The 16,945-nt window shown below is 42.7% G+C and overlaps 1 protein-coding gene across 1 annotated transcript; it reads right to left on the bottom strand.

Moving 5' to 3' along the window:
- Positions 1-159: 159 nt before the first annotated feature.
- On the bottom strand, positions 160-16,860 carry LOC110502609 (inorganic pyrophosphatase). Its single transcript, XM_021580784.2, has 11 exons — positions 16,681-16,860; positions 15,784-15,848; positions 6,426-6,479; positions 5,427-5,546; positions 5,060-5,146; positions 4,583-4,709; positions 4,143-4,270; positions 1,746-1,831; positions 1,406-1,481; positions 1,180-1,219; positions 160-506 (listed from the first exon to the last, which is right to left on the bottom strand). The coding sequence occupies exons 1-11, from the start codon at positions 16,739-16,741 to the stop codon at positions 475-477; spliced, it is 876 nt and encodes a 291-aa protein (XP_021436459.1). The 5' UTR covers positions 16,742-16,860; the 3' UTR covers positions 160-474.
- Between the last annotated feature and the right edge of the window lie 85 nt (positions 16,861-16,945).

Raw genomic sequence — 16,945 nt, 5'->3', positions numbered from 1 at the left:
AGTAGAACACAACATTACAAGCAAAGGTAACCAAATCAGCCCTCATCTAAATGTCAGCTGGGTAACAGAGTACAACTTCCTACAAAATAATGTCAGACAAAATCAAATTGAAAGTTATTACAATTTTTTTTTACATTATCCAACAAAACTATCATAGTATTTTTGTTTTACAGATAAAGCTTTATTTAAGGAATTACGATCCCATACAGTACATGAGTTGCTAGCTATAGGAAGCACACTACCAGTACTATCTGTTCGACAGCACATCTCCAATGAGACGTTTGTTAAATAACAGTAACAACACATTTCCTCAGACATTATTTCACTATTTTTGCCCAATCTTCTCTTATCTTCAGAGTATGGAGAAGAGTCTATTCTTTCGCAGCCACACCCCTAACTGTCATTAAGTCTATGATCTTCAAGTACACTTGCTAAACAGGTGAGACACTGGTCCATTGAGTCTTCATCTTAAAGTTACTCCTTCTCATAGTAGAACCATTTATCCACTGGAAATAGAAAATCACATGATTAGATGTGTACAGAGTAAGTCAAGTTTTTCTTGCAACCTTTCGGTTACTAGTCCAACGCTCTAACCACTAGGCTACCTGGTTCTAACCACTAGGCTACCTGGTTCTAACCACTAGGCTACCTGGTTCTAACCACTAGGCTACCTGCCACCCCAGTGAATTCACATGAATCCATTGGGTCAATTCCATTTCAATTCAAGACGTAAACTGAAATTCTAATTTTCCCCACTGACGAAAAATGTCATTGGAATCTTAGCTTACTTCCTGAATAGCAATGGAATTGACCGTCATAAAATAAAATACGTGTGTACAACCATGCAGTCCTTTCCTATCATTCCAGGTTGGTCATAAAGTGACCATAAAGAGTTGGAGGTTTCCAATATGTCAAATAAATATCAGAGTCAAGGCAGGATCCAATACGTAAATATATGATCATAGCAAGGATCATTATTAACTATGGGAGTTATTTCATTTTTGTTGATTCATTTAGATCTGTTTTTATTATACGTTCAAGCAAATAGGCAGAATAACCAAATAACAATTGCATTATCAGCGCCCGTCCAACACATTTTCACAATATTCAATAAAACAAAGTAGATTCATAGTAAACGTTTCACAATCTTGAGGTAAAAATTATTTTAAAGAGACTTACCTGAGCAGGGGATAGGATCTTCGGTTCCACAAGGGGTTGTCTAAAAAAAATCCAAACATAAATAAATACACATAATTGGATGGTCTGATTGAGCAATTTATAAATGTATATGCTAGACATGTTTGACCACAGCAGAGGCATGTAGGAGCACGGCACATAAAGGAGACAGGTCTGACCCGACCCTGAAGTTCTAGAAACTAGCCATAGAGAAGCAGACGGTACTGACCCCTTCTATGACAGCCTTGGCCTCGTCCGTGGAGCAGCAGAAGGGGCTGTCGCCAGCCGACACACACGTGTTTTTACTGCAGGATTGGAGAAAAAGGTCACATCAGTCAGGTATTCATTCATTTTGTATTCAGATTCAAACAAGTTTTTGCTTGTTCTTCAGAAGTAAGGTCTAATTTCACAAATTAAGTGGCAGGGCTTACATGTTAGAATTACGGATTGGGCCTTTAATTATTGATTTAATTTACAGTAATGATTTTAAGATGATGGGACTGTAACAAATGCCAGTTTTAGAGGTATTTTACTGTACAAGGATTGCAAATCGTGTATGCTCTCCTCACCAGTTGAGTCCTCCAGAGTTGGTCTTCTGAGAGATAAGTGCCTTCCAGAAGCCATGGGTGCTCTTGATTGTCTCAATGGCAAATTCCTGAGAAGGGGAAACACAGAGCTGAGGTTGTTGTAGGGCAAGGAAACATCCAGTTTGGGGTGGTTTTCCAGACAGATAAAGCCTACTCCTGGAAAATGCAAACTCAATGGAGAATCCCAAATGTGAGTGCATTTTAGTCCAGGATAGTCTTCATCTATGTCCGTGAAAACAGCACTACGCATTTCTGTATTTTAGCTGAACCGATCACTTTCAAACAAGCCTGTATTGAACTTCATTGGACACTGTATATTGTAAAAAGGTTATCGCATCCTCAGGGACATACTATGTTGCAACAGGATAATACAACCCTATGGGTCTTTCTAAAAAAATGTCAGTTCTTGTGCAACAAACTGAATTTGCCTCTATCTGGCGAACGCAATCTAGCCTTCTTGCATTCAACAACGCAACATTTAACAAGGCTATTGCAGACAGACTGACATTCAGGCTAAACAACTATCCATGAACAGTTGAAGTCGGAAGTTTACATAAACTAGTTGTAATGACTCCAACCTAAGTGTTTCAACCACTACACAACATTCTTGTTAACAAAACGTTCGTTTTGGCAAGTCAGTTAGGACATCTACTTTCTGCATGACAAGTAATATTTACAACAATTGTTAACAGACAGATTATTTCACTTATATATCACTGTATCACAATTCCAGTGGGTCAGAAGTTTACATACACTAAGTTGACTGTGCCTTTAAACAGCTTGGAAAATTCCAGAAAACGATGTCATGGTTTTAGAAGCTTCTGATAGGCTAATTGACATCATTTGAGTCAATTGGAGGTGTACCTGTGGATGTATTTCAAGGCCTACCTTCAAACTCAGTGCCTCTTTGCTTAAAATCATGGGAAAATCAAAAGAAATCAGCCAAGACTTCAGAAAATAAATTGTAGACCTCCACAAGTCTGGTTCATCCTTGGGAGCAATATCCAAACACTTGAAGGTACCACGTTCATCTGTACAAACAATAGTACGTAGGTATAAACACCATGGGACCACACAGCCGTCACACCGCTCAGGAAGGAGATGCGTTCTGTCTCCTAGAGATGAACGAACTTTGGTGCGAAAAGTGCAAATCAATCCCAGAACAGCAGCAAAGGACCTTGTGAAGATGCAGGAGGAAACGGGTACAAAAGTATCTATATCCACAGTAAAACCAGTCCTATATTGACATAACCTGAAAGGTCGCTCAGCAAGGAAGAAGCGTACTGTTCCAAAACCGCCATAAAAAAGCCAGACTACAGTTTGCTACTGCACATGGGGACGAAGGTCGTACTTTTTGGAGAAATGTCCTCTGGTCTGATGAAACAAAAATAGAACTGTGTGGCCATAATGACCATCGTTATGTTTGGAGGAAAAAGGGGGAGGCTTGCAAGCCAAAGAACACCATCCCAACCGTGAAGCACGGGGGTGGCATCATCATGTTGTGGGGGTGCTTTGCTGCAGGAGTCTCTGGTGCACTTAACAAAATAGATGGCATCATGAGGGCGGAAAATTATGTGGATATTTTGAAGCAACATCTCAAGACATTAGTCAGGAAGTTAAAGCTTGGTCGCAAATGAGTCTTCCAAATGGACAATGGCCCCAAGCGTACTTGCAAAATGGCATAAGGACAACAAAGTCAAGGTATTGGAGTGGCCATCACAAAGCCCTGACCTCAAGCCTATAGAAAAATTGTGGGCAAAACTGAAAAAGCGTGTGCGAGCAAGGAGGCCTACAAACCTGACTCAGTTACGCCAGCTCTGTCAGGAGGAATGGGCCAAAATTCACCCAACTTATTGTAGGAAGCTTGTGGAAGGCTACCCAAAATGTTTGTTAAACAATTTAAAGGCAATGCTACCAAATACTAATTGAGTGTATGTAAACTTCTGACCCACTCGGAATGTGATGAAAGAAATAAAAGCTGAAATAAAATCACTCTACTATTATTCTGACATTTCACATTCTCAAAATAAAGTGGTGATCCTAACTGACTCAAGACGGGGAATTTTTACTAGGATTAAATGTCAGGAATTGTGAAAAACTGAGTTTAAATCATTTGGCTAAGGTGTATGTAAACTTCCCGACTTCAACTGTATCTAGATTGAAAAATCTGTTTTAGATGAGGGTGGATGTGGTACAAGGTAAATAGATGAATTAAAAGTATGTTGATGAGGATGGATGTAGCTACTGTAACAAGGCTGTGACAACTTCAAGGTTACAATACCTTGCCAAATACTACAGAGACAGGAGATGAGCCATTCTGGCTCGGGGCCAAAAGTTTACAGAACACAAACTCCTGTGTATGGGGTACAAGATGGATACCTTGTCTTTGAACTCTCCGTTGAAGGCAAACTGGTTCTCTGGTTTCCCATCTGGTACCTTGTACTTCCTGAACCAGTCCACGGTGGCCTCCAAGTAACCTGGCTTCAGCCTCTGGATGTCACCGATGTCTGAGGTTCACAGGATAGGGTGACGGGTGAGGGAAAATACTTGTGGCAATAGCAGTAGACACACATGCACGCAGCCACACACCCACATTTGGGAAAACATAGATGCATTGCATTCTTCACTTGCAGATGACTGTGGCAATAGGAATACACACTTGGGGGGGGGGAATTGTTCAATCATCGCATTCTTCACTTGAGCAATCATATTCCAATACTACTATATGCAGTGACTTGGCTAAATGGGCACTATTAAGGAATGGCCTGTTATATTAGGGATTCTCTGTTTAGTCCACATCTAGCTCCTCCAATGCTTACTATTCAGGTCCTTAGCTTCAGGGTCCTCCACGTTGATGGCTATGACCTTCCAGTCCGTCTCCCCCTCGTCGATCATGGCCAAAACCCCCAGTACCTTCACCTTGATCACCTCCCCACGCGAACACACCTGGAGGAGGAGGCAGATTCATGATCAGTACAGCATAGAAAAGTAAGATATTGGTCACTTTCAATGATGGTCAGAAAGCAGATCACATGCTGAAGGAAAGTGCATTTCATCACGCAACCATAAACAAAGCTCATAACACAATATCTGTATAGGCAGCTGATGATGTAACAAACCCAGCTAAATTGGCGGGCATACTTTCTTGAAATTGGACTCCTTGCTTAGGTGACGAAAAGCTGCTTTGAATGACACCTTAAGCATGTAGGAACGGCAGAGATTGAATGGAAGAAAAAATATCAAGATCTTAAAAAAGGCTCCAAAAGGTTAATAGTAGTGAGGATAAAGTGCCGTACCTTGGTACCGATTTCACAGACGTCGATGGGGTCATTGTCACCACAGCAGTCAGTGTCTTCATCTTTGTGCCCGGGATCCTCCCAAGTCTACCGAGAAAGAGAAATACCACAGTCAAAAGAGATTGTGATATTTAGTTCATATGACAGAGAACTTGGCAATCATGGCCATTTCAACTCTAGGTGATCAATGAATTGAGTTGGACATGTAGCGTGGGTCTGCTTCTACAAACGTATTAGTCTGCATCGTAATGTTTGAATGCAGAAACAGTGACACACTACAAGGATTATGTTGGAATGCCAAAAGTCTTGTACAGTCGCAAGCCTGTACTTGCATTTCAGACCATGTGCAGTTTGGTGACTGTCTGACCTGAGGTATTGCTCCATAGTTCCAAATGTAGCCTTTGTGGGGGAAAACATTGGCGACGTAACGTAGGTTCCCCTTCTTCACATCCTGCTTGATCGGGTTCAATGGGTCTTTGGTTGCAATCTGGAAGTAGAAAAGCCAAACATTATTGAATTATCTTTTGTGTCTTATTTTGCTTGACTAGCAAGAGAATCGTGTTTCTCACGTCTTTAAGTGCCTTTTGGCAAAGGAGGAAAAGTGCCTTTTCCTGAGGAGTGGCTTCCGTCTGGTCACTCTACCATAAAGGCCTGATTGGTGGAGTGCTGCAGAGATGGTTGTCTCCCATCTCCACGCAGGAATTCTAGAGCTCTGTCAGAGTGACCATCGGGTTCTTAGTCACCTCCCTGACTAAGACCCTTCTCCCCCAATTGCTCAGATTGACCGGGCGGCCAGCTCTAGGAAGGCTTGGTGGTTCCAAACTTGTTCCATTTAAGAATGTTGGAGGCCACTGTGTTCTTGGGGACCTTTAATGCGGCAGAAATGTTTTGGTACCCTTACCCAGATCTGTGCCTCGACACAATCCTGGATCAGAGATCTACGGACAATTCCTTCGACCTCATGGCTTGGTTTTTGCTCTGACATGCACTGTCAACTGTGGGACCTTATATAGACAGGTGGGTGCCTTTCCAAATCGTGTCCAATCAATTGAATTTACCACAGGTGGACTCTAATCAAGTGGTAGAAAGATCTCAAGGATGATCATTGGAAACAGGATGCACCGGAGATCAATTTCGAGTCTCATAGCAAAGAGTCTGAATACTTATGTAAATAAGGTATGTTTTTTCTTTTTAATACATTTGCAAAACATTCTAAAAACCTGTTTTCACATTGTCATTATGGGGTATTGTGTGTAGATTGATGAGGAAAAATATTTGATCAATATTAGAATAAGGCTGTATACTTTCTGAAGACAGTATGTATTGTTTTTAACTGGCTAATAAAAATCAATCAAGGTGAACCTACCTCCATCTTTGCATTTGTCCACCTTGGTACTTCAACAACCACATGGAAAATGTTCTGAAAGAGAAGAAGCAAGCAATGACTCATACTTCATTAGTAGTAAACAAAGATGTTTGTTCGCTGAGCTCCCCACTTGTGCCATCAAACCCCTGCAACTCATCCAGAACACTGCAGACCGCTTGGTGTTCAACCTTCAAGTTCTCCCATGTCACCCCCCTCCTCCACACACTCCACTGGCTACCAGACAAAGTTTGCATCCAATACAAGACCATGGTACTTGCCAACGGAGCAGCAAGAGGTACTGCCCCTCCCTACCTCCAGGCAATGCTCAAACCCTACACCCCCAACCCGAGCACTACGTTCTGCAACCTCTGGTCTCTTAGCCCTCCCACCCCTACGGAAGGGCAGCTCCCGTTCAGCCCAGTCCAAGCTCTTCCTTGTCCTGGCACCCTAATGTTGGTACTAGCTTCCCCTTGAAGCTAGGACAGCAGAGTCCCTGTTCCTGCCCCTGCCCTGAACACATCTGAAACCATACCTCTTCAAAGAGTATCTTAAATCCCCCCCCCATTTCCAAGCAGAAGTGCTTATCCAGAGCAACTTACAGTAGTGAGTGAATACATTTTCATACTTGTGTCCCATGATATCAATATACCCCAGCAATAATTTATTTATGCCTATGGCTATGTTGGAGGAAAGGAAAGGCCATCCAACTCTGATATATTACTCCAGAGAGATAAGACAATGATTAAAGAGTTCAGTGTTGAAGTGGTAAAGACCATTGCTTTGACAAACAGACTGACATTACTAGCGGTACTCCTACTCTCCCACACGCATAGGGAACATAAATGAATACATTACAAACAATTCCAACCACGAATGCTATGGAGATACAATAACTCAATGACATCGTTAAAGGTGCAGTATGCAGAAACCACTAGCATTTCCTGGTTGCTAAAATTCTAAGTGATAACGAATACAGTTGTTTGTGTCATCCGTTTCGGGAAAGTACTTGCATGATTGTGTACCCAACTCACTCAGGTGCTTCGCTATATCACATTTGACATTGTCCTTAAGTTTGAGTTAATTTGCACACACAAAAAAAAATCATACAATGATGGAAAGACCTGTGTGTTGTTCTTGCAGACAGAGAAGAGGTCCAACTTCTTAATCATAGCCTCAATTTTGTCCCGCACATTGAATAGAGTTGTCCCTGTAATCCTAGATTCAGATCATTCTGGCGAGAAAAAACATAACCCAGATAAGCCAGTCGTGTGAGAAACTCATCATCATGCAAGCGGTCAGACAAGTGAAAATGATGGGTCAGTAAAGAACTTTAAGCTTGTCTCTCAGTTCATTAAAACGTGTCAATACTTTGCCCCTTGATAACCAGCGCACTTCTGTATTTTGTAAAAGCGTTACATGGTCGCTGCCCATATCATTGCATTGTGCAGAAAATACACGAGAGTTCAGGGGCCTTGCTTTAACAACGTTAACCATTTTCACTGTAGTGTCCTTCCTATTTCACAACAAAGCATCCTTCACTCAAGCTGCCAAACATACCCTCGTAAAACTGACTATCCTACCGATCCTTGACTTCGGCGATGTCATCTACAAAATAGCTTCCAATACTCTACTGGATGCAGTCTATCACAGTGCCATCCATTTTGTTACCAAAGCCCCTTATACCACCCACCACTGCGACCTGTATGCTCTAGTCGGCTGGCCCTCGCTACATATTCGTTGCCAGACCCACTGGCTCCAGGTCATCTATAAATCTATGCTAGGTAAAGCTCCGCCTTACCTCATCTCACTGGTCACGATAACACCCACCCGTAACACACGCTCCAGCAGGTATATCTCACTGGTCATACCCAAAGCCAGCGCCTCATTTGGCCGCCTTTCCTTCCAGTTCTCTGCGGCCAGTGACTGGAACGAATTGCAAAAATCACTGAAGCTGGAGACTTAAAATTTCCCTCACTAACTTTAAACATCAGCTATTTGAGCAGCTAACCGATCGCTGCAGCTGTACATAGTCCATCTGTAAATAGCCCACCCAATCCACCTACCTCATACCCATATTGTTTTTATTTACCTTTCTGCTCTTTTTCACACCAGTATCACTACTTGCACATCATCTGCTCATCTATCACTCCAGTGTTAATGAATCTCCTAAATTGTAATTACTTTGCTACTATGGCCTATTTATTGCCTTACCTCCTCACGCCATTTGCACACACTGTATATAGACCTTTTTTTTCTCTATTGTGTTATTGACTGTACGTTTGTTTATCCCATGTATAACTCTGTGTTGTTGCTTTTGTCGCACTGCTTTGCTTCATCTTGGCCCGGTCGCAGTTGTAAATGAGAACTTGTTCTCAACTGGCCTACCTGGTTAAATAAAAGTTAAATAAAATAAAACATTTGACTAAGCTACCTGTCTAAGCTACCTATTTGACATTGTGTTGTTATTTCGCTGAACACTAGATGGCTTCATTTTAGGCAGTGAAACGAGGCTACTCAGGCGAGAAAACCTCACCCAAATGTATTGCCCTGTTGGAAAATAGAAATGGAATCACATTTTTACTTGGCGTACCCCCGTACCCAGGTGGGAATACCTGGTGTAGAGAGTCACTGTACCATCTAAACCGCTGTGAAATATATTCATTTCATTTTCATTGGTGAATGCGCGAGTGGGTGTGTCGAAAGGAAAGTAGTGGGTGTATCGAGACCGCTCTGCTATAGGTTAGACGGTTTTGATTGAGATGTTTTTGTGGTGAATGACTTCAGGATTTTTGGTGTCGGCTCTGACTTCTGTAGGTAGAGTCGCAGGAGTCGACTCTTGCTCGACTCCCAAAACACGCAGAAACGAATGCGCGCACACACACACACCATCTCATATATTGCAGTCCTACTAGGAAGACAACACGTGTTCAAGAGGAATGACATGAGCATGATGCTGCCCATTTGCCTATAAAAGGCCCATTTTGTTTGAATATATAAATACTATTTAAGCGATATCTTATGGGATGATACATACAGATTACCAAGACACAGTATAGCCCAGTGGTTCTAGGATCCCTGCCCTGGGAGTACTTGTCCTATCCGCAGGGGGTACTTGAACTTATGAGACCGTAAGCTTACTGGTAAAATGTACATGAGGGGGTACTTCAGGGGTACTCCGGGCACAGCAAAATTCAGTTAGTGGTACAGTAACCAAAAAAAAGTTGGGAACCACTGGTATAGCCTGTGCTCACGGTTCTGACCGTCTCTCTGCCTGCCCCGATCCGAACTCTCACTCACCTACTCCCCTTTCTGTTCGCTATGAAAAACTCATGTGTTTTGTTTTTGGTCTGTTACGTGTAGAATAGCTCAGCATACTCACTGATAGCCCCTACTTAAATGAACTTGCTCAAGACCTTGTAATCCAAGAAATTGCGAAACATAGCATTGCGATAGCCTATAGCCTAGATCTTTTGATTACCAATGCACTGTTCTGAATGTCTGCCTGGTGGCCGACATGCCTGGCTGTGCCCCTCCCATCCATCTCTCCCCTTGCTAGCTCGGTCTTTCTTTGCTGTGAAAGATGAGAGTTTGTGTTCTCCAAGTAGACCACGGGAAAAAAATTATCCGTTGCAAAAAATACAGAATCTTAAGAGTCGAAGCTTGACACCCAGAAATAGGAGTCAGGGATTTGATACTTTTGGAGTCCACTCCCCACCAGTAGTTTTCTCCCCAGGCAACTACTATATATTGAACTACCGTACCATGAGAGTCAGGACTTCTGTTTTTAAGTCCGAGGACGAGTCATATTTCACTGTTAGTTTCACACATAATTGTATATTTTCTGTTATAAAACTGACGACTGTTTATTAGTTTTTAAAAATGATTGATGATGGGTGTACTGTTGTTTCATGCGTTGCATGTGTGTGCTTACTATGACTGTCACCATGATATTGGCTATTAGGTACTCGTCGAGCGGGAGCAAAGGGCACTGTGTCCCGGTGTGGTTACTGTATTATTGCTGTTCAGGCCCTCACCATTGAGTAGTTGACTATGTATGTATGTATGCATGCATGCATGCATGCATGCATGTATGTATGTATGTATGTATGCATGCATGTATGTATGCATTTAAATGTAGATGTTTTTTGCATTGGATATATTTACCATATATGGAGACAGAAACATAAACCTTTTACCTTATAACTAGACATAATTGCAAATGATTCAATCCTTCCAATAGAAGTCAAAAAAACAATTTAGTTACAAATGTAACTTTAATTAAATGAGATGAATATTCACATGGAATGATTTCATTGAACAACAAAAGAAAGGGAATATTGAATGATCCCCAATGATCCATCGCATCTCCCAAAAACCTTTCCAACATACATCTGTAAAATGATAGTCTAGAAACTAAAGCTTTGGTTGTCTCCCTCTCAGGCTTCCATGTCTTCTCCCTGGACCTCCTCAATGTCCACCTCTTGAACATCAGACTCTGAGGCCTCATCTTCACTATCACTTTCCAACCTTGTTGAGGATGGCTCGTTGTCAGGCTCAAAAAGGGTCAAATTTGCCCGGATGGCCAATTTTTCAACCCTGCAGTTTCCTCTGCTTGGAGCGACAATGAAGTGGTCAGGACAGTACAGATTTATTCTCTTACATCTGCAAGCAGAGTCTGAACATCAGACAGGATGGCATTGTCTCCCTCAATCTGTGCAATGGCTACTGCTATAGGTTTCAGGCTGCTTTTACCACTCTCTCCCAAAATACATAATCCAGGAGGATCCTCTTGATGGGGCTGTCCATATCGGCAGACTGTGATATGGCCATCTCAACCGTTGTATTGGTCAGCCTGTTGCGTGCTTTGGTGTGTGTTCCCAAACAAGGACCAGTTGCGCTCTGAGGCGGCTGATGGTTTGTGGGATTTGAAGGCAACAGGGGAAAAAGCCTCAGATCCACAAAGTCCCTTCCACCAGGTGGCTGATGAGATATGTTGGCACGACTGCAATATTGCATCTACATCCCAAAGCCCTTGCTTGGAAGTGTACTCTGCCAGACTGCCAAGAATCTTGCCCTCATCCAGGCCAAGGTGGCGAGACACTGTAGTGATGACACCATAGGCGTTGTTGATCTCTGCACCAGACAGAATACTCTTGCCAAGATACTTGGGGTCCAACATGTACGCTGCAGCATGTATGGGATTCAGGCAGAAGTCTTCACGCTTTTTGATGTATTTCAGAACTGAAGTTTCCTCTGCTTGGAGCAACAGTTAAGTGGGCAGGGCAGTACGGATTTCTTCTCTTACATCTGCAAGCAGAGTTTGAACGTCAGACAGGATGTGCAATGGATACTGCTATAGGTTTCAGGAGTTTCAAACTACTTACCACTCTCCCCCAAAATACATCACCCAGGAGGATCCTCTTGAAGGGGCTGTGATATGGCCATTTATTGGAGAGTCCTTCCCCTCCAGGAGACTGTCAAACATGATGACAACACCACCCCAACGGGTGTTGCTGGGCAGCTTCAATGTGGTGCTCTTATTCTTCTCACTTTGCTTGGTGAGGTAGATTGCTGCTATAACTTGATGACCCTTCACATACCTAACCATTTCCTTGGCTCTTCTGTAGACTGTATCCATTGTTTTCAGTGCCATGATGTCCTTAAGAAACAGATTCAATGCATGAGCAGCACAGCCAATGGATGTGATGTGAGGGCAGGACTCCTCTTTAGACCAAGCAGCCTTCATGTTTGCAGCATTGCCAGTGCAAATACCTTCTGTGGTCCAAGGTCATTGATGACTGCCTTTAGCTCATCTGCAATGTAGAGACCGGTGTGTCTGTTGTCCCTTGTGTCTGCTCTTGTAAAATACTGGTTGAGGGGTAGAGATGTAGTTGATTATTCCTTGCCCGCGAACATTCAACCACCCATCAGAGATGATTGCAATACAGTCTGCTTTCTCTATGATTCACTTGACCTTCACTTGAACACTGTTGAACTCTGCATCCAGCAAATGAGTAGATAAAGCATGTCTGGTTGTAGGGGTGTATGCTGGGCAAAGAACATTCAGAAATCTCTTCCAATACACATTGCCTGTGAGCATCAGAGGTGAACCAGTTGCATACACAGCTTGAGCAAGACATTCATCAGCATTTCTCTGACTATGTTCCTCCATTGAGTCAAAAAACTACTGATTTCAGGAGGACCATGAGCTGTTGCTATCGATAAGGTATCGGATTCATCATTTTCACCTCAAATGAAGTAGAGGGACTTTTGTCAGAGATTGTTTGTTGTAAGCGCTGAGGGACTTTATGCACTTGGCCAGTTGATTCTGCATCTTTGTTGCATTCTTCACATATGATTTGGCACAGTATTTGCAAATGTACACAGCTTTTCCTTCTACATTAGCTGCAGTGAAATGTCTCCACACATCAGAGTGCCAATGGCATTTTCCTGTAAAGATTTATATAATTGTAAAAGAAAAGTTTTTTTAAATACAATTCCATGTACAGATAAATACTTAAGCAGTTAGATTAAAACAACTCCTTTGTAAGATACATGTTTTAAAATTAAACATGTATGGAAACAGGTGAATTAACACTCAGTTAGCAGGCTCAAGCAAGTTAAAACCCACAAGGTAGCAAAAACTAACTAGCAGAAATTGTTAAGTTAGAAATGATTTAAAAACACACTTTTCTGTAGGATATTTACTAGTTAACAAAAAAATAATGTATGTCATAAAATACACTGCTCAAAAAAAATAAAGGGAACACTTAAACAACACAATGTAACTCCAAGTCAATCACACTTCTGTGAAATCAAACTGTCCACTTGGGAAGCAACACTGATTGACAATAAATTTCACATGCTGTTGTGCAAATGGAATAGACAACAGGCGGAAATTATAGGCAATTAGCAAGACACCCCCAATAAAGGAGTGGTTCTGCAGGTGGGGACCACAGACCACTTCTCAGTTCCTATGCTTCCTGGCTGATGTTTTGGTCACTTTTGAATGCTGGCGGTGCTTTCACTCTAGTGGTAGCATGAGACGGAGTCTACAACCCACACAAGTGGCTCAGGTAGTGCAGCTCATCTAGGATGGCACATCAATGCGAGCTGTGGCAAGAAGGTTTGCTGTGTCTGTCAGCGTAGTGTCCAGAGCATGGAGGCGCTACCAGGAGACAGGCCGGTAAATCAGGAGACGTGGAGGAGGCCGTAGGAGGGCAACAACCCAGCAGCAGGACACCTACCTCCGCCTTTGTGCAAGGAGGAGCACTGCCAGAGCCCTGCAAAATGACCTCCAGCAGGCCACAAATGTGCATGTGTCTGCTCAAACGGTCAGAAACAGACTCCATGAGGGTGGTATGAGGGCCCGACGTCCACAGGTGGGGGTTGTGCTTACAGCCCAACAATGTGCAGGACGTTTGGCATTTGCCAGAGAACACCAAGATTGGCAAATTCGCCACTGGCGCCCTGTGCTCTTCACAGATGAAAGCAGGTTCACACTGAGCACATGTGACAGATGTGACAGTCTGGAGACGCCGTGAAGAACGTTCTGCTGCCTGCAACATCCTCCAGCATGACCGGTTTGGCGGTGGGTCAGTCATGGTGTGGGGTGGCATTTCTTTGGGGGGGCCGCACAGCCCTCCATGTGCTCGCCAGAGGTAGCCTGACTGCCATTAGGTACTGAGATGAGATCCTCAGATCCCTTGTGAGACCATATGCTGGTGCGGTTGGCCCTGGGTTCCTCCTAATGCAAGACAATGCTAGACCTCATGTGGCTGGAGTGTGTCAGCAGTTCCTGCAAGAGGAAGGCATTGATGCTATGGACTGGCCCGCCCGTTCCCCAGACCTGAATCCAATTGAGCACATCTGGGACATCATGCCTCGCTCCATCCACCAACGCCACGTTGCACCACAGACTGTCCAGGAGTTGGCGGATGCTTTAGTCCAGGTCTGGGAGGAGATCCCTCAGGAGACCATCCGCCACCTCATCAGGAGCATGTCCAGGCGTTGTAGGGAGGTCATACAGGCACATGGAGGCCACACACACTACTGAGCCTCATTTGGACTTGTTTTAAGGACATTACATCAAAGTTGGATCAGCCTGTAGTGTGGTTTTCCACTTTAATTTTGAGTGTGACTCCAAATCCAGACCTCCGTGGGTTGATAAATTTGATTTCCATTGATAATTTGTGTGATTTTGTTGTCAGCACATTCAACTATGTAAAGAAAAAAGTATTTAATAAGAGTATTTCATTCATTCAGATCTAGGATGTGTTATTTTAGTGTTCCCTTTATTTTTTTGAGCAGTGTATATTCACCCCACACAGTATTGTAATCAAAACTTACCAGAAAGCATGTAGTCCTTAGCTCAGACAGTGTAGTAGTGTGGGCTCAAAGCATCTCAATTAGTGTGCAAGACTGAGAATCAGCTGTACATGTGATGGAAGAATGCAGTGTGCATGCAGAGGGTTGCAATTCCATTGAATTGGGGATAGTTTAACCAAAATATGCCACAAGACCTAGAATTGCCTTATGTGTATCTCACATAATAGGTTCACTGTTATAAGGTAACTTTTTTGATGAATTTAAGCAAAATTCCCAGGCTTAACTTCCCATGGAAAATTTACCGGAAAGTTTCCGACCCTTTGCAACCCTAGTTATCAATATTAGTTATTTATTGTGTACTCCGCTATCCTACTTGAAATACAATTCCACGTAGCTACTGCCGGCGACACAATAATAATGTTACCCATTAGGAAGCACAACACCTCGCCGGCTTACTATCGACTCGTAGTGCAGCCCAATCAGCCACGCAAAACGGTCTTGAATGGCAACAAATCTGCCCAAATAGCTGATTTGCTTTCCATACATCTATTCCTTTAACCCGGACGACGCTGGGCCAATTGTGCTCCATCCTATGGGACTCCCAATCATGGCCGGTTGTGATACAGCCTGGAATCAAACTAGGGTCTGTAGTGACGCCTCTAGCACTGAGATGCAGTGCCTTGGACCGCTGCACCACTTAATATGTTTGCTTGAGCTGGTGTACAAAACCGAAAGTAAAAGATGCAAAAATGAAACTTAAGAATGAGAAGCATAGAAATAGAGAACATAAAAACAACATATACCACTTCTTAGATTTGCTTTCAATGAGAATGACAGATCTACAACTCACATTTCTATGTGCATTTGTTCAGGTCACCCAAAAATATTAATATTGCAGATTTAACCATGAGTCAAAAGTTAGACTAAGTGGGTATCTTTCTATAAAGAAGCAGTTGAATTGATATCCCATCTCCATTCAGTGTGTGTGTGATATGTAATGAGGCGTTGTAGCAGGATAAATGTGACATACCTGGCTCTCATCAGCATACATAGGTATGTCATGGAATGGGGAGACATACTTTCCATCAGCATTTTCTACAGAGAACAGACGACATACATCATGAGAATGGGATATTATGAGTGACCTTTAAGTTTAGTGTGTGTAAATGTATGGAAGTAAGAAATCATACACTTACACATGATACAATTAACCCCCAGTGTAATGGTAATTAAATGCGCAATCATAAAGGCGGCACTGTACGCAACCAATTTGAAAAACTGCTACATCACATTTTGAACAATGATACATTCAGGCTAACACTGGTTACATGAGAAACACCTTTTGTTTGACAGGTCTTAATGCATAGTCTTGATCTTAGAAACTGGGCGTAACCCACACGTACTATAGCTAAAATATGATTTATCGAGGTTACTGGTGTGGTATCCCAACAAGACTAGCTAACTAATATTATCGCGATTTTTGGGGATTCCACACCAGCAGACTAGCTAACTAATGTCAGAAATACCACAATGACAGGATAACTTTAACACACTAAAACAGCTGAATTGGATCTTGATACCGGTAAGGCAAATTCATGTCTAGCAAACCGGCAAAACTGGTCCATGCAATTGCTAGTTACTGTATGTCTGCTCAACTCAAATGGGGAGCAAAGGTCAAAGCGCTGATGTATGCATATACTCAACGATCCTAACTAGGTGCAAATACCTGTGAAATCTACACTTGAACTTGACATTAGGAGTATACAAACAACGCAAAATTAATAAATAAGTGACACGTGGGAGGTGGGGCCCGATCCCACTAGTAAGCCGGCAAATCCACAATGGACTCGACCCTTGCCGTATTATAGCTAGCTATTAACTAAGCTAGCTTAAGCTATATTTCCATTAAAAAGTGGACCACACTTACTGAAAAACAAACGATAGCTCAATGTATTTGGGTTTCCCCTCTCTTCGACTGTGAAGCTCATGTTAAGTCTGTGTTGGGCTCTTGCCGAGGATGCAGTGATGGCTAGTGTACTGAGTGTTGCAAATAAATCCACCTAGAACTGTATCGCACATGCGCATTTCTAGACAGAAAGCTTAGAAAGTGTGCTGCAACTGCGCATAATGAATAATCATAAACGCATGATGGAGTGTTCACGGGCTATCAAAATGCAGAACCTCCGAGTTAA

The sequence above is a fragment of the Oncorhynchus mykiss genome, chromosome 23, assembly GCF_013265735.2.
Source record: "Oncorhynchus mykiss isolate Arlee chromosome 23, USDA_OmykA_1.1, whole genome shotgun sequence".
NCBI lineage: Eukaryota > Metazoa > Chordata > Actinopteri > Salmoniformes > Salmonidae > Oncorhynchus > Oncorhynchus mykiss.
This window is presented reverse-complemented; position numbering and strand designations above follow the sequence as displayed.